The sequence below is a fragment of the Coffea arabica genome, chromosome 7c (genome assembly GCF_036785885.1).
Source record: "Coffea arabica cultivar ET-39 chromosome 7c, Coffea Arabica ET-39 HiFi, whole genome shotgun sequence".
NCBI lineage: Eukaryota > Viridiplantae > Streptophyta > Magnoliopsida > Gentianales > Rubiaceae > Coffea > Coffea arabica.
In genome coordinates this window covers 10316503-10334158 of record NC_092322.1, presented here as the reverse complement: position 1 = coordinate 10334158, position 17656 = coordinate 10316503, and the positions used below count along the sequence as shown (strand labels likewise).

The 17656-nt window shown below is 37.6% G+C and overlaps 2 protein-coding genes across 4 annotated transcripts; one reads left to right on the top strand and one right to left on the bottom strand.

The window, feature by feature from the left end:
• Window positions 1-3003: 3003 nt before the first annotated feature.
• On the top strand, window positions 3004-8436 carry LOC113698509 (AP2-like ethylene-responsive transcription factor AIL6). Of its 2 annotated transcripts, XM_027218354.2 has the most exons (9): window positions 3004-3710; window positions 4210-4702; window positions 5000-5082; window positions 6595-6603; window positions 6705-6793; window positions 6912-6985; window positions 7096-7146; window positions 7328-7404; window positions 7565-8436. In XM_027218354.2, exons 1-9 carry the CDS (start codon window positions 3548-3550, stop codon window positions 8008-8010), a joined length of 1485 nt encoding a protein of 494 aa, XP_027074155.1. In that variant the 5' UTR covers window positions 3004-3547; the 3' UTR covers window positions 8011-8436. The 2 variants fall into 2 exon arrangements, with proteins under 2 accessions (XP_027074155.1, XP_071913838.1); XM_072057737.1 differs by lacking the exon at window positions 3004-3710 and having other exon boundaries at window positions 4002-4702.
• A 2338-nt stretch (window positions 8437-10774) lies between these two features.
• LOC113698809 (receptor-like cytosolic serine/threonine-protein kinase RBK1) lies at window positions 10775-15592 on the bottom strand. 2 transcript variants are annotated; one of them, XM_027218757.2, is made up of 8 exons: window positions 15150-15592; window positions 14431-15005; window positions 12615-12872; window positions 12178-12332; window positions 12008-12087; window positions 11779-11914; window positions 11420-11569; window positions 10775-11317 (listed from the first exon to the last, which is right to left on the bottom strand). In XM_027218757.2, exons 2-8 carry the CDS (start codon window positions 14978-14980, stop codon window positions 11159-11161), a joined length of 1488 nt encoding a protein of 495 aa, XP_027074558.1. In that variant the 5' UTR covers window positions 14981-15005; window positions 15150-15592; the 3' UTR covers window positions 10775-11158. The 2 variants fall into 2 exon arrangements, with proteins under 2 accessions (XP_027074558.1, XP_027074559.1); XM_027218758.2 differs by having other exon boundaries at window positions 10943-11317; window positions 12672-12872; window positions 15150-15290.
• Window positions 15593-17656: the final 2064 nt, after the last annotated feature.

Genomic DNA, 17656 nt, shown 5'->3' with positions numbered 1-17656 from the left:
CAGGTCCCCCCCGCCCTCCCCTATTTATAATTTCAGCCAAGCATTTTTCATGATCCAACGAACCTCTTAGGTGATTGTAGATCCTCTCTTCCCAAAGTCCAAATAGTCCACTCCCATAATCCGCAACACGTACGACGTAGTACTACCACCATAGTACGTATGGATTTGAAAAGTATAACGTGAATTTAATAGAAAAAGAGGAACTTTTCCAAGGCTGGTCTACGACTCTACGTTACACGTAGAGCAAGAGTACAGGCTGCGTAGCGTAGTAGGTGTTACCGGTCTCGATGTGGCATTCACAGAAAGCGTACAGATGTATTTGTAGGGAGAAAGGAATAGGGATTGTAGTTCTAGTTATAATTTGCCATCATTTCCCCCCCTTAAAACCTGGAGCTCCCTCAATTTTGCGATATATGGAACATTTCCTGAGTATCTGGTTTACTGTTTCCTGTTTTTTGGGGCTTCTGTTCTCCCCTAGAATTGCTTTTCTTTCTAGAGCCATTATTGAGTTTTTTATTTTATTTTAATAATAAAAAGGTGCTGACGCCTAAATTTACCACTATTTTTTTTTTTTTTTGCCCTTTTAGGAAGGAAGCAAATACAGTGGAATCCCATCAGCATTAAAGTATGTTGCACCACTTCTGGATATACGAGTCATCAGAAGATGATAATTTGCAGTTTAGCATACTCCAAGGGATAAGTATTATATTGTCTATTATTAGCAAATAGATATTCAATTCGTGCAAATGCAGTTTGCAAGTATGCAATGCTATTTTGAAATGACAAAAAGAGGGCTAACTAACTGCAAAAAATATATATGTGTTCAGTCTTGAAAGATATTTTTTTAAAGTTTTACAGTGTAATTTTTATCTGTTCTGCAAATATGTACTAGTATTTATTTTTCAAATCTGTTATTAGTACAGATTTTAATGAAATTGCGATGTTTTATCAACAAAAATTATTGTTTTGTGGTACTTGAGAAACTTGAAAAGTTTTCACAGCCTGCCCTACCACAATGTGGGCATGATTTGTTCACCTTCAATGAAGCATCCAAATAAATGGGGATGATATAATTTTTCTTTGTTTGGTTAAAAAACGTGGTACACGAGAAAGTTGAAAATTTTTTGAAGCCCCTCCAATATTTCGCGTGATTTGTTCACCCTCAGTGAAGCATCCTCTAAATGACGGTGAAGAAAACTTCTTTATTGTTTTAGGGTGTTTTATTTGGATTTTGAATATTGAAAAGTAACAAAACAAAAAAGAATTTCGAAAGAAAAATATTCTTTCACTAAAACAAAATTAAATAACGATTCTCAGTTTTGTATGCTAAATTTTTTTATTTTAGATACTGCACATTCTAAATTTATGAAATATCATCATTTCATCCTCTCTCAAATTTTATTTTTGACAATTTACACATTAAAGTTTTCAATTCATCCCAAATTACTATACTATTCTATTTTGATTTGAGTGAGTTGGTGTGATTTGAGATTTTTTTTTTTTTTTTTTTGAGAAACCAAACAGCAAAGGTCGCTGTCTAAGGGGGATCCGAGGTTGGAACAGTTGTCAGAGCAATCGTTCCGGAAGATGTAACATCATTTGCACACAATGTAACATCATCTGTACAAGGTGTAACAATAGAATAACAGCGAGTAACACTAAAATAACATTTTTGTGAGTCTTACACGGCATAAAAATCGAGTTATAAAAAATGATCTGAGCCGCATAAATTTTTTTGATCTAATCATGACCGTGAATGTTCCGGACTGACAACCGTTCCAGCCCCTCCTCCGTCCAAGGGACTTGCTAAAACTTTCCTGGCTTTGACCATCATCATCAACTAGAGAGAAATGCATTCTTGATAGCTGTTTTGTTTGGCGCAATTGTATTTCTGTCAAAATTATTTCTTTGAGCAGTTATTGTGTAATAAAAGAAACATTTGTAGGATATTGTTTTGAATGTATAAGGAAATACGAATAAGTAGAAAAAGAAATGCCCCTAACTCCAGATTACGTCTTTCTAAATTTTGAGTTAGAAAATACCCATTTGTACGAAGATTCATTTTTATCATCTTCGCATTATTTTTGCTGCTATAAACAAAGTAATAAAATTAAGAGAAGCAATTTTTAAGGCATATGCTTTTTTTTTTAAATCTAATATTGGGAGGAGGACTTGTTTTATGCCCGCGAAATAAAATTATAAATTAGTACTATATACATAAACTCTTACTTGGATTGTCATTTTTTTTTTCAAAAAATCTTTACATTTGTTATGAGTACATTTTTAATTACCTTTTTATTTTACATGTATCAAATTATTAGAATATATATATATATTTTATAAAATAGCAATTCCAACAAGCTCTGAAATGTCGATTTGAAAATTAGAAAAAGAAAACGGTGTCTTCAAGACTTGTCAAAGAATAATAAAGAAATAAAGCGTAAACGGTAAAATCAGCACTGACAAAGTGTAGAATGCATACTCATATCGAAACACACAGATTCCACGGCATGGAAGACAAGTGTGAGAATTAGGGCCATCCTGCAAAGTCAAAAAAAGAGGACAACCAATCCCCACCCCCCCCAAAAACCAAAAAAAAAAAAAAAAAGGAGAGAAAATTTTCTTTCCTTCCTGACAAGGTAAAATTAAACAAAGGAAAAAAGAATTGAAAAGGTTTTCTTCTTACATTTTTTTAAGTTAAAAAAAGAAAAAGAAAGAAAGAAAGAAGTGTCCAAAATAAATATAAAGAAGAGGAAAGAAAAAACGAAATGAAATTGTCCGCCAGCCCGGATCTTTCGCGACCTTGTTCGCAGACAAAATTTCTTCTCCGCAGAGCCAAAAGTCACTGCTCACTTATTTTTACTAATATTTTTTTAAACCCCCAAGTAAATTTTAGATTTTTATATTCACCCCCCCAAAAAAATACTAAAATCAAATAGTTGTAATCTACCACTAGTCTCAAAGTATCCCTCTAAGTTTCCGCCGGATGGCAGATGAAGCCGCTCTTTGCTCCCATTATATTCTTCCACCTGCTCATTTCAACCTTCTTCCCTTCTCTTCTCTTTCCCCAGCTAGCTCCCATTTTCTCCTTCAAACACTCCCAAAAAACGGAAAAAAAAAAAAAAAGAAGCTTTCATCTGCAAACAAGAAACTAAACAACCCCTTCAATCCTTTTAATATATATACTTCTACTACTGCTTCAACTTGTGTGGTCTCTCTAGCTCCATCTACCTCTTCTTCTTCTTCTTCTTCTTCACTTTGCATGTGCTACCTTTTTTTAGTGTTTTAAGACCTCTTTTAGTCCTCGAAGCAACTTACACTCCAAAACTACATTCTTCAATGAGCATATAGATTTGCTTTTCTCATCACATTCTGCTCTGGTCCATGATATGGGGTCTTTATCATCAAATGGCTAATAAACTTCAATTTGTGCAAGTTTCTTTTTCGAGTTTTACTGGTAGCGAGTTGTGAGTAGCACATACTAGTTGAAGATTTGAAAAAAACCAACTTTGAGGCACGAGAAGGCAAGGGGAGGAATATATATAAAATGGCACCAGAAAATAACTGGCTATCATTTTCACTCTCCTCAATGGAAATGCTGAGCTCTTCTGCTTCTCAGCCTCAGATGCTTCAGTCCACCATGAAACTCGCTCCTTTTGATGCTGATTCTCAGCAACATTACTACTACTCCGATCACTTCTACACCAATGGTACAAAAACTACAAACTACACATTACCTCATTTTCTTTGTTCAGACTTCAAAACCCTTTTTTTGTTGCCCTGAAAAGGGAAAAGAAAGAAATTTAATCTCAAAATCTGACCTAAGTGTGCATCGTCAACAGCTCAACCTTCTGTTTGGTTGCTGAGACAACCATAGAAGAAAATATTGCTAAAAGACAAGATTATGCAATTGCGTCATACTTTTTCCGTTACTGGAGAATTTTTTTTTTGTTTTTTCAAAAAATCTCCATACCTCTTCTTTAAATCCAAATGGTACCTTATTTGTACAACCCCTCATGAGTCATGAGTTGATTTTGTTGAAACTTTTTCTGCCCCATTTTTTTCTGACCGAACAAATTTTTTTGCCTAACACCAAAAACACCCCTTTCACGTATTTCAGCTTATTAACAGCTCGGATCAAGTTGTACTGTATTTTCTTTAGCAGCATATATTCACTATACTATTTTTGGTGTGACAATTTTTTTGCAGGGTGGCAAAACTCAAAGCCTGAAGAAGTCACGGAACAAAGCAACATGAATGTTTATACCACCTTTCTAGACCAAAATCAGGCACCACCAAAGCTAGAAGATTTTCTAGGTGGTGACTCAACTGAGACCCAAGACTCGTCCTTGACTCATATCTCGGCTTCTGCTGCTGCAGCAGCTTACTTCAACGATCATCACCATCAGGATCTCAAAAACATAACTGGGTTTCAGGCCTTTTCGACTAACTCGGGCTCAGAGGTTGATGACTCGGCCTCTGTGGCGAGAACCCAAGTCATGTGTGCTGAGTTCACCGGCCAGTCTATTGAGTCGGGCACCGAGTTGGCCTATCCCCAGTGCCCCACCGGAGCTCTGTCTTTGGGTGTGAATGCCCAGAACCCTCCTGATCAGAAAGCCATTGTCGCTGTTGATTCCGAGAGTTGTAAGAAAATTACTGATACTTTCGGTCAAAGGACTTCAATCTATAGAGGCGTTACTAGGTAATACTATATTCTTTTCTTTCCCCTCAAAATATCATATTTAAAATTTTTTTTTGGTCTAATCACTAGTGAAAATGACTAATCCCAACTGGGTTTTCAGTTTTATGAATTTCTTTTCAGGCTTTTCTATAGTTCGGTCACTGTCTTATGGATTTTTTTTTTTGGGTTTTGAGCAAAGTGAAAAGCGTATTTAATTAAAGTGTTCTTTTGTTAAAAAAAGGGGGGGGAAATGATAAACGGGATTTGATTATCTTTGAGGCTGTGAAAATGGGCTAATTTTGGTTTCGATGATACCAGACACAGATGGACAGGAAGATACGAAGCGCATCTCTGGGATAACAGCTGTAGGAGGGAGGGCCAAGCCAGAAAAGGGCGTCAAGGTAATGCCAGGATTTTTTTTTCTTTTTAATTTTTTTGTAAGGACAAGGCCATAGGAATATTTTTCATTTTTGTGATTCGAATGCATAAGGCTCTGGGGAATGAATAAATGACTGATAAGAAGGTTGCATGCAAGTGAAAATCACATTAACTGAGGGGTCAGGACTCAGGTGTGGAGGGAGAGTAATAGGAGTACATTTCTCTTGCTTTCTTTCCATTCAGAACTTTTATGATGATTGATTGATTGAGTGATGGCATATGAATTGTACAAACTTGTACTTTGGCATGGTGGACTATGAAGGAGAAGTAAATAGTCTAATACTACTACTAGTGTCTAGTACCGCTGCTGCTGCTGTAGTATTTTCTTTTTCTTTTTTCGTTCATTGATATGATCAGATGGGCCGCCATTTTGTTCATATGGGCAAGGATTTGTTTTGTTCTGATCTTCTCCTGTACAGGACAGCTTGCAATTCTTTCTTCCACCGGTGGTTATTTGATTCAAAATTTTGTCCGGTTTATTCAATCTCTTGTGCATAAAATTCTTTGTTATGGTCTTCTCTATCTAATCTATCTGACCACACCCCAGGTTGTCTACATACCTCAGCTAGTCTGAACACTATTATCTGAGCCTCTGAATTCTATCAGTTTGCTTTATAGTTCGCTTTTGCTTTTCTTCCCCCCCTCCCCCCTGCCCCCCTCTTTCTCTGGGCCAGTGACTCTCAATTGGTTTGACCAAGTCTTGTCATCCCTCCTCTTCCTATTGCCCTTGCCCTTCTAAGTTCTATCCCCATACTAGCCCGCATGAAAGTTGAATGCACTGCCCACCATTTTTCCCGGATTCACACCACCCCTTGATTATTTTAATATCAGTTTTTCCAGTGGGCTTAATTAATTAGCATACATTTGCTGAAAAGGGTTCGAACTTGAAGGCATAATTGATATCTGCTCCTTCATATATTACTGAGATTCTGGCTCTTTCTTGGTGTTTGTTCGTACTCTTTCTTGGTGTTTTTTTTTTGACTGCTAAAAAAGCTTTATTATTCGTGAGCAAGCATGAATTGTGACTAAACGGCTTTGATTCTGGTTAATCTCTGACAGACAATTGTAGTAATAATTGAATTCACATTACGGAACAGGATTTGAGAAGAGCTTTAATGGTTTAAAATTTTGGTAGTGACTTTTGAGAAAGAAGAGGACTGATCGAAGTGGTGCGGAATTGGGACATGTCATAGTGACTTTTTTGGGGGGAATATATATAGGACGTAAATTGTACTGGTACTGATCTTGCTCTTTCGGTACAGACTTGGGATAATAAAGGCTTCAATGCGCATGCAACCGAGTTTCTTTATCTGCTTTTCCTTTTTCTATGAGTAATCTATATATATATATATATATTTTTATGGCTGAGATATTTTGACCATCTTCTGTCTGTAGTGCTGATGTTTTTATCCTTTTTTGGCATGGAATGGCCTTTTGATTCGCCTGAAAATGTGGAATTTTGTTTTCCCCTGCAGTTTACTTGGGTAAGTGATTTTCCTAGCTTACAACCATTTTTCTTTGAGACCCATGTTTCAAAGTTTGCGTCTTTCTGAATTATTTATGGAGAATCTACCAAAATATGCAGGTGGGTATGACAAGGAAGAAAAGGCAGCAAGAGCTTATGACTTAGCAGCCCTAAAATACTGGGGTCCCACTGCCACCACCAATTTCCCTGTATATACCTGGCCTTTTTGCCTTTCCCAAATAACTAAACCCGTTTACCCTGTAGTTGCATGCATGAATTACTCTTCAACTGAACTAATTTTTAAACTGGACTGTATATTTCAAACAGGTTTCCAACTATAGCAAAGAACTCGAGGAAATGAAGCATGTCACCAAACAAGAGTTCATTGCGTCACTGAGAAGGTATGTGCCTCTAATTAATCCCTTTTTGCCTTGCAATCGGCTTTGAAGTTCGGGATGCTTATTATTCTATAATTGTCGAATTCTCATACAAATTTCTGATATAATTTCAGAAAAAGTAGTGGTTTCTCCCGCGGAGCATCTATATACCGGGGCGTAACAAGGTTAGAAGCCTGTTTAGCAACAACTATAACTGTCTTAATTGTTTTGGTATCATATTTTCTCTTCATAGTTGGCAATAGTAATCAACCGCGGATGAAATGATTCAATTGCTATTAGCGGAACTAAACTGTTACCTTTAGCGCTGATTGATTTGTGTATTCATCTGTGTTTTTTCTTCTCCAGGCATCATCAACAGGGTCGCTGGCAAGCTAGGATAGGTCGCGTTGCAGGGAACAAAGATTTGTATCTCGGGACATTTGGTGAGTATATTAGGCTTCACATTTTGTTTTTTTTTTTCAAATGACTTGAGTAAGGTTCTTGTCTTACTGTGTCACTTTATTACTTCATCATACTACTTGGTAACATATTATTATTATCGACTCTGTCGCCAAATATTAACTTTATTTTTTTGGGTGGCAGCTACTGAGGAGGAAGCTGCAGAGGCATATGACATAGCAGCAATCAAGTTTAGGGGGATGAATGCAGTGACTAACTTTGAGATGAACCGATATGACGTTGAAGCAATCATGAAGAGTGCTCTTCCCATTGGTGGTGCGGCAAAGCGCTTGAAACTCTCTCTGGAATCTGAACAGAAACCATCCATCAGCAGTGATCAGCAGACTCAATGCAGCAGCAACGGCAGCAACACTATCAACTTTGCTGCATTTCAGCCAATTTCTTCAGTTCCTTGCGGAGTGCCATTTGATAACACCCCACCACCTTATTACCATCACAATCTATTCCACCAAATCAGCTCCAATAATACTGGTACTCCTGATACTACTGGCCCTATCTCCATGATCACTCCAGTGCCTCTACTCCCATCACCTGCTGAGTTTTTCCTCTGGCCTCACCAGTCCTATTGACATCATAATCACAAGCTGGTTTACGCTTTCGGCGTAATTCTATGAACCTCCTAATGTTCTTAGCTCTATATTAGCTGTCGTCCCTGGTATTTATCTTAAAGCTGACCCTTCTCGTCTGACCCTCCCTCTTAAGACATATTAGCATAGATTTAACCATGGCATGGCTGGGATATGTGCTCGTATGAATGAATCGACGGATAAAGGTTTAGTTTTCTAGGCAGAAGAAGTTAAAACTTGTAATTATCTTTGACAGCTGAATCAGACCTTGCTGTTGCTGGTTTAATGGCGGTATTGGAGCACTCGTTGTGGAAAAATTTTGACTTCCCCAGATTTCCATGTTTTGAGTAGCTCCTCCTGTATCAAACCAGTTTTGCTGAACGGTCCAGAACTAACAAGATATGAAAAATCACACAAACATGTCGGAAATTTTATGGACTGCTTTTGTCTCCTCGACCACCGAGTTATTTACAAACAGGTCGACAGTTTTATGGACTACTTTTGTCCCCTTGACGGCCGAGTTACTTGGCCCGGTAAAGGCAATGGCGTGGACCATATGTTGCCAAATCAAATCACTCCTTGCATGTGAAAATGTATCATCAAGCAAGGTCCCTATGCCATTATCAATTTGCATTCCCCTTTGTTGTGGCCTTAAAAGACTAGGAATGTCAATTGAGCTGCTCAAGCATTGTCCCTCCTTCAGAAAACAGTAGTTTTTGTTGGATGACTGTTTGTCTAGGCTTTGCTACAGGCTGTTCTATCATCCTCTATGGCCACGAGATTAAAAATTAGTAATTAACGACAAAAAAAAAATCATGTAAAATACTTGTCTTCGATTGGATTAAGGAGCCTAACCAAAATGATAAGAGGACGTTCATTGCTCTTCTCAGACAAACGACTGAATTAACCATCATTACCATTTCCCTTCAAATTTTCCCCACCCACTCCCCCTCTTTCTCTTGTCAAGCACGATGGTAATTGTGTTAATGATACAAACGTTAAAAATACAGATTCATTAACATTAGCACAGAGGATCAAGTTCATCCAACTGAACAAGATTGGTCAAACGGCTAAGGTTGAGACTTCAGAAAGTAGAGGTTCTAGATTCTAGTTCTCCTGCCCCCCTCTTGCTTCTTAAATTCAACCTCTCTGCTAGGGAAAAAGAAAAAAAAAAATAGTTCATCCAACAAGAAGAAGAAAATAGAAAGGAATCATACCATGAAAGGGAAATTGGAGTATAAAAATTCCCAGTTCATTACAGAAAATCGAGATTTTACAATATTACAAGCCCAAGTGAAAGCCCACCTAAGAGTATATCCTCTACCCAACTTTAAAAACCCACACGGCCCAATCCCTCGCGAGCCTCATCGAGCCCACGATCAATCTTTAAGGCCTCGAGAAAAGCGTTCTTGGCTTCCTCCATCAGCCCTTTCATTTCGTAGCACCGTCCGAGTAAGCAAAAAGCGTCAGCATTATCACAACTCAGTTTCACCGCTTCAACCAGGTCCGACACGGCCGAGTCAACTCGTCTCCTCCGATTGATGGCAATTTGCAACTCGGCCCTTTTAAACAACGCATCCCCTCTATCTTTCTCCGACAATCCCTTCACGACCGCCGGCGACAGGGCCACGTCAAGCGACTTCAGGGCCGGGCCTTTATGGCCCATTACATCGAGGGCCACGGCTTTGAGAATATGAGCGGCTGGGTCTTTGGGCTGAATGGCTAGTGCTTTGTCGGCTTCCGCCGCGGCGGATTTAGCGAGGTTAAAAGCGGTGGATTGGTTGTTCTTGAATTGAACGGATCGGGCTCGGGCCAAGAATTGGGCCCCCGAAATGAAGTGGCGGTGAGCTTGGACGTTTGGCCGGGCCTTTGACCGGAGTTTACTTAGGGCTTGTTTGGGAAGGTGGTGCAGGAGGTAGAAGATGCACAGGGTGAAGATGAGGACAGCCAATTGGAGAGTGACATCTGTCCCCATCCGGCAATGTAGGCCTAGGCTTTCGAGGCTTAGTTGTGGGGACAGACAGAGCGATGAGTTTGCTGGAGAAAGGAAGAGCAGAGGCAATTATTGTTAGTAGGTGCTTTTGGTGGACTGAAATGGCAAGGAACTGAGTTGTTCTATTTCTAAATCTACCCTTAATGTTTGTGGGAAGAGTAATCTTTTTATTACATGGCAGACTTCTAGAGTTGGCTTTTTGACAAGGGCCGGCTATCTAGTCTGGATTAAAGGGGGGAAAATTCCCTGTAATAAATCGACATAAATTGATAAAAAGAAAGGCTTAAGAAAAAGTTTCAAATCAAACAATTTTGTAATACTTGGACACAAAATTTCTGTCTTGCAAGCTTTAGTAGGGCCAAAAGTTATGGAGGCCAAGGAGAGGAGGAAGAGGAGGAGCTGATTTCACTTGTCGAAGTCATATTGATTTAAGCACTACTACTTTTTCTGCATTATTTTGAGAATGATAATTAATGTTTTGATTACGAAATAACACTAGTAACTGTACTGGGAATCAAATGATACCCTTCTGATGTGAGGGCTCTATTCTAGGTGTCAAAGTCCAGCTAGCAGACGAGGCATATGATGCAGGAGAATGTGCGTAGCATTCTGGTTTAAGAGGTGTAACTTTCTCCATGGCCAATGAATTTACTGCAAAGTTGTCCTGCATTTGTTTACTTTTCTGGAGCAGAAGAGAAGTTTTTTTTAAAAAAAGAAAAAAAACTTTTTAGAATGAGATGCAGATTGCCTCTTCCAGGATTCAGTACCATCTGATTAGTTATCAAAATTCCTCATCATTTCAGAAAACTGCAACAAAAGGAAGTAAACGAGTATCTGTTGTTACACCAATTTCCTTCCTTTCCTCTGCATCATTTGGCTGCTATGCACTTCTTCTTTATCCTTGTGCAAAGCAACCAACGACTTGGAAATACGAAGAACATGTGAAAAACATAAAGGTTCCTCATTTGATGTTGCACAGCTGACATGAACAGCATTTAGTCACCTTGAAAAGATATCAAACTAATTGAGGCTTCTATGTACAAAACAGCATTGAGGTTGGTTTTAGCAACTTCAGTAACCAACAGCAACAGCAACAGCATCAGTGGAATCAACAGCAGTAGATGACACTGGTGCAGCATGAACCAAAACAAAGAGAATTTATTCCATTAGAAGCTCCATATGTCGATTAAGGTCCTTCAGATAAGTTGTACAGGAATATTCTTCCAAGTCACAAGCATCCAAGAGCAATGCTCTTCCCCCCATAGACTTCTGCTTCACTTCTAATGCTTCCTTTTCCCCTTTCAATAGTTGAACAACCTGGAAAAAGAACGTATCAACCTTCAACAATAATCATCCATTGCAGCCTTAAGTGGCAGACCCCTTCTACTTCGAGACAAAAAAAAAAAAAGAATGATTTACCCGCTTCATGCTGGGACGCAGACTGGGTAGGTGATGAATGCATGTTGAAGCCGTAAACATGGCACGGTTCATTTCGGCGGCATCATACTTACCTCCCAGACAAGGATCTGCTAGTTCTTTTGCATTATTCTTCTCCAGCAATGGTTTTGCCTGTATATGCGAATTCCAGGTATTAGGATTATGTTGAACCAACGTAGTAGGAACATAAGTGAAATTAGTCAAAACAAGCTTAAGATGACATATTGATCTGCAGACAAGCTTGAGATGTAAATCCTTGAAATCAAAGCTCATCTCGAATTCTTAGATTGTTAACATAAGACTAATTATGCTAAAAAAGTTGGAGACTAATTGGACCGTACCCACATCACAAGGCTCTGTCTAGATGAATCAACAGCACGGCGACCTGTTATGAGCTCCAGGAGTAGAACCCCAAATGCGAATACATCAGTCTTTTCGTGTACAATTCCGTGCATGAAATACTCTGGAGCCAAATATCTGCAACGAGATGGATAAACATATGATTGGCACTAGCAGTGTATAACAGATTACCATATCCATATTTGAACCAATTAAGCTGATCTGCTGTACCCAAAGGTGCCTTCGATGGGAGAAACAACATGGTGAGCCCATTTCTCTGGAAGCCATTTTGCTAGTCCAAAATCAGATATCTGCAAATGCAAAGAAATGCGAGACAAATCATTCAACCCTATGCGTATCAACAGAAACGAGAAAATTTACTTCGCCGTCATGATCAATACCTGAGGCTCGTAATCTTCGGCCAGTAATATATTCGATGCAGTAATGTCTCGATGGATTATGCGCCTCTGGCATTCACAGTGGAGATACTGCAATCCTTCAGCTACCCCAACGGCCACCTTATACCTTGTCTTCCATTCCAAATTCTCTGCTGAACCTGGAGAACCGAATTTCTCTCCATTAGCCATAATACTGCATGATGAATTGTTAAATTACAATGCTCTATAATTCCAGAATTATGAATTCAGCAGTCTTTCGTGCCACAGAAACATTTAAAAACTCAAGTTTATAGGATTAGGTCTTCTTCTATGTAATATACCTTTCCAGTTTCTGCCTACAATGGAGCATGCCCACATATAAAATTCTTGGTATAGATACGGCTAGAATGCAGGAGAAAAATGAAATGTAAAAGGGAATTAAAGGCAAATAGATGCAGCACCGTGTAGCACTGATGCCAGGCTGCCATGAGGAAGAAACTGAAGGACGAGATGCAAACCACTGTCGACACTGAAGCCAATTAACTTGGCTGCATTTGGGTGATTGATATGAGCAATTATCCCAAGCTCAGACAAGAAATCACCAACTCTATCTTCATCATTCTTCTCTTTCTTGGTAATTCTTTTAACCGCAACAATTTGACCATCAGGTAAGAATCCTTTGTAAACTTCTGCATGTCCTCCTTTCCCAATCAACTTATCTGCCAAAATTTCGTGTCAAGTTGTTATCAGAAATTAATTAGCAGGATTTCCACATTTCAGAGACCTGGTCACATGGATTATTATTCTAGTGGACCTACATGCTACTCAATCATTGTGGTTCAAGCAGGGCATTAATTTATTTACGTGACTCATCACTGAAAGCAATTAAAGATCATGGGCCATTCAAGCGTCCTTTAATTGTAAGAATTTGTATATCTATTACAAGATGTATACTGGCAAAATCCAGCAGCAAACAATTGACTAGTTGGTTTATGAGTATCGTCAATCGTGGTATAGATGTCCACATTTCTCAGCCCTTGCCTTTTTAACTTGCCCATCTAGCATTAGAACAAGGCTTGAAATACAATACTTAGTGAACATCTAGGGGACCAAAGGGGTACAATATCCTGTATTACTCCATCAACATCAGAAGAATAGTTTGTGGCTGCTGTCTCTCCCTTAATTCTTTAAACAATTCTGCTTTGATGTTGAATTCTTTTTTATCAAAAAATCAGGAAATTTCTCGCCATGCCGGGCAAGGAATGGCAATGGCAATGGAACATTTCCTTTTACATCTCAATCTACAATATAAAGACTAAATTTGTCAGCAATAATTTTACCAAAAAAAATTTATACTGACTTGGGCAGTTAGTCTATTACCGGCAGTTGACAGTATTGGACAAGTTTGGACAATCACTGCAGAGCGCAGTCCATTTAGATTTTTCAATCATAAATAATGCAAAAATGGTCAGCAATAGTGGTCCGGGGTCTGGTCCCAGTCTCACACTTTCTCATTTCTGTGCATCAAAATTTTGACAAGTCAAAAAGTCTGCAGCTGCTGCAATAGTCTCTTCGAGCACAGTTTCTTTTTGACTACTTTAGAGTTGGGTGCTTATATACCAACTCAAAAAATAAGGGGCGTAGTTAACTGCGCATGCCACCACAAATATTCAAATTACACATGATGTTTTATGATTCTGTGATTTTTTGTCTTCAGAACAAAAAAGCTAACAATATTTTGGTAGTTGTCCCAGCTCTCAAAAGGGATGAAAAAACAGCAAGAAAAAGAAAAAGAAAAGAAGGTTAAGTATCAACCGTCCTAAAAAAAAATGGACGGAATATAAAAGAATATCCTTTAACAAAGAATCGACCATCATGTCTTTTGAAACCTCAAAGGAATAAAAGAATCCCATTACATGAGCATGCAAGAATCAAAATTTATTAACTTATCTTTGATGGATCAGTTTAAACTTTCAAGCCCCTCATGTTATTCATTCCCCACAGCAGAGTTTCAGCTGTTCCAGTTACGACATAAATCATGACATACTTTATAGCTCAACACATAATCCTAAGACTCCAACTTGCTCCAGAAGATGTACTCTCAACCTCATATATCAGGCTAAACAGAAAAACGATAAAGAAAAGAGAGGTGAGCAAAAGGCATGGTTTAAAGTTATTTGCCTGCAACGTATAATTATACAGTAAAAACAAACAAGGAACAGGGCATTCAGAAAAACCATATGAGGATGGAAATAGGCATTAAACTTGAGTTGTTACCAGAGCTAAAATTATCAGTGGATTCAGCCAGTTCCTGATAGCTAAAATTCCTCCAAGATGGTTTAGGCACAATCATATCTCCACAGTCAATGCTTTCCTCAGCACTACAGTTCCTGCCCAGCTTTCTCCTCCCACTTTTCTTCGTAAATTCTTGTCCAACCCACAACAATGGAACTACCGAAAACCTCCTTACTGATCTTTTCTTAAAATTATCAAACAAATTCTTCCACTGCACAACATGGCCATCCTTGCTGGAACCACCTGTGCCTCCCTCAACTGCTGCTTCTGATTTTTCATCTAAAGATGAGGAACCAAAGCTCCTGCTCCTTTCCCCGCTGCTGATGCTGCTTTGATCAGAATCTGAAGAACCTGACGTCGGAATTTCCAGTACACCTATTGGTGATGCTGCTTGCTCATCAATGAGATATCTCTTTATTTTCTTATACATCATTGATTCTTCTGCTTCCTCTGTTTCTTGATTTTCTCCATCCTGTTTGGCGGCATCTTCTTTTACTTCCATTTGTGAGTTTGCTTGGTCTTCCTTTTCCATATAAGTTCCACCTAAAGAATTATAACTTCCCACAAAAAAAAATCCCATCTCAAAAAATGATTGAAATGATCAAAATATCACACATTCTCATTAACCTTTTCCAAACAAAGATAAAGACACATGCTCTTATTGCTATCTAGGGAAAAGAAGAGGAGATTAGATTACTTACCATCCATGAAAATTTGTTAAGATGAGCCAAATAGGATTTTTTTTCGTTGTCTCAAATATAAATCAAAAGGCTTTCAATTCAATTTCATGAGGCGTCTGAATAATTTTCTTCCTCTTTTTTTTTTTTTTTTTCTCTTTTCTGGTTACATAATGGAAATATGAATGAAGGCCACGAAGATTTTAAATTTGAGCCATCATGGAATGTGACCTCTCTCTCTCTCTCTCTATTTCTTCTTCTTGAAAAAGAAGGAACGGAAGAAAGAGAGAGAGGAAGAGAAAGAGAAGGGGGACAGAAAGCAAGGAAGTTGGAAACGAAGATGGAGAGAATTGGAGATGGAATATCTTGTGGAGGTTGTTATTCTTTGAGCAAGAGAAAGAAGAACAGGAAGAAGAGAGAGGACTTATCAGAGAGGGAAAACCTCAAAAACACAAAACCACCTTTGCGGTGTTAATGGACTATATTGCAAGACATATTTATAAACAACTTCAAAACAAAGAAAGAAAAAGGAAAAAGCAAAATCCAAATCATGTTCGGTTTTAACTTTGCACTAATATTTAGGGGTGGCTATGGTTCGTATTTGAACCGGAATTGGGTCGGAACCGTCCCAGTGGTTTGTTGAACCGCAATCCGAAGCAGATTTTGGAAATTGGAATCGAAATCATAACCATGACTAAAGATTCGGATTTAAGTTCACCAAAAAAATTGAATGATAATTGGAACCAACAGTTTACGATCCGTTTAAATTGTATGAAAAAATATTTACTACCTAAACTTATTTAGGTAGTTTAGAGTTCAATATCAATAGTTAGCACATAATATCAGTAATTTCAATCATAAATCAATAATTCATTGTCCTATTTCATTAGTAAGTTTATACCTCACGACTAATCTAAATTTAAGACCAATTCGATCTAATCAACAATGAGATATTTTTTTTCATAAAATTTGCATTATTTTTCTTTTTCCTTGCACATAATAACACAATAAAGTTCTTTTTTCTTAATATTCATTGTCATATTTTCTTGAAATCAATTTAATAACAGCAAGTATTTAAACATAACTAAAAGAGCTAAAACTATAATCGAAAGAAATCGAAACCAGAGTTCAAGAACCACAACTGTAATAACCGTCGCTATAAAGGTCATTTTAGATTTTATCTTTCAGAATCGGAATCATCATGGGTATGTTTAGTAATTATATAGGGAAATTTTACATTTCCCATTAGGATATCATCTTCATAAGTGAAAATTCACCGTTGGATGGTGAAAAAAGTGTTATTGACCCTTAGATTAAATATTATTATATTTTTAAAATTTAAATTATTATCTTTAACGAAAGATACAAATTGAAAGAGTAGTATCAAAAGGGATCATAGAAATTTTCAATAATATAATGAAGTCAAAATCTAATCAAACCTTAACACAAATATTAGTGCTAAAATAGTTTGATAAAATGTCTGCCGTTGCTTATTACATTCGTGATTGTTGGCGCAACTGCCGCTGCTAATACAGGCACATAAAAGAGCGATAACGAACCCAACCGACGGATGTAATTACTGGGGTATAATCAAGGTTATTATGGGCATTTTACAGGGAAAATCTTCTTTTGATGTCATACTCTAGCTTAGATTTTAGGTTGCTTTGGAAAAATCAATTCAATGTAAGTACTCAAACTTCTATATGTCAACTTTTGGCGCCACCTTTGATTTTAATTTATAGCAGCAGTAATCTAATCATGTTTGGAAGTTGGAGAAAGAAGGAAAACAATTTCCAAGAATAATTTCATGTTTGAAGATCATTTTTTGGTTTTTGTCTCCTCTTTGAGGTGAAAAGGGAAAAGTAATATGCTTGTTCATGGTTGGCTACTTGGGGTATTCTGTACCCTTTGCACTAACTGTGAAATAGAATAGCAATCCAAATCCCAATGTCCAAAGGTAAAGAATCAACTGTAGCGTACCCAAAACGAAAAGAAAACACAAGAAGGAAAAAGTTATGGATTAATCTTTTATATATTTACAATTTATACACTGTCACCGTTACCGTTAGATACACGACAATTCATCTATTTTTAAATTTAAAATTTAGAATTTACTCATGTGTCATGCATCCAATCGTAACAGTGTGTATACTATCAATGTATATAAAATAAGATTTCCTCATTAAAAAATCTTTGAATTTCCTCTCAGGCAAATTTACTTGAAAGGAAATTAATTTATACACTCGATTAATTTACCTATAGACGGCTGGAGAAAACAAATAGCCGTATCATCTACAAAAAAGGAAAGAAAAAAAAAACACGAAAAGAGGAGAAAGATAAATACAAAGAAAAATCGGGAGAAGAGCGCGCATGCAATAGAATAAAGACATAATAATAATGTGTTACTATCAGTCGGGTTAAAATCAATTTCCCATGAGAATTTTGAGGCTAAATATTAGGTCGGGTTCATTGACTCGGGTGCATGTCAAAATTTCTGCTTTGGCACTTGCTAGGAGAAAAGGATGTTTATC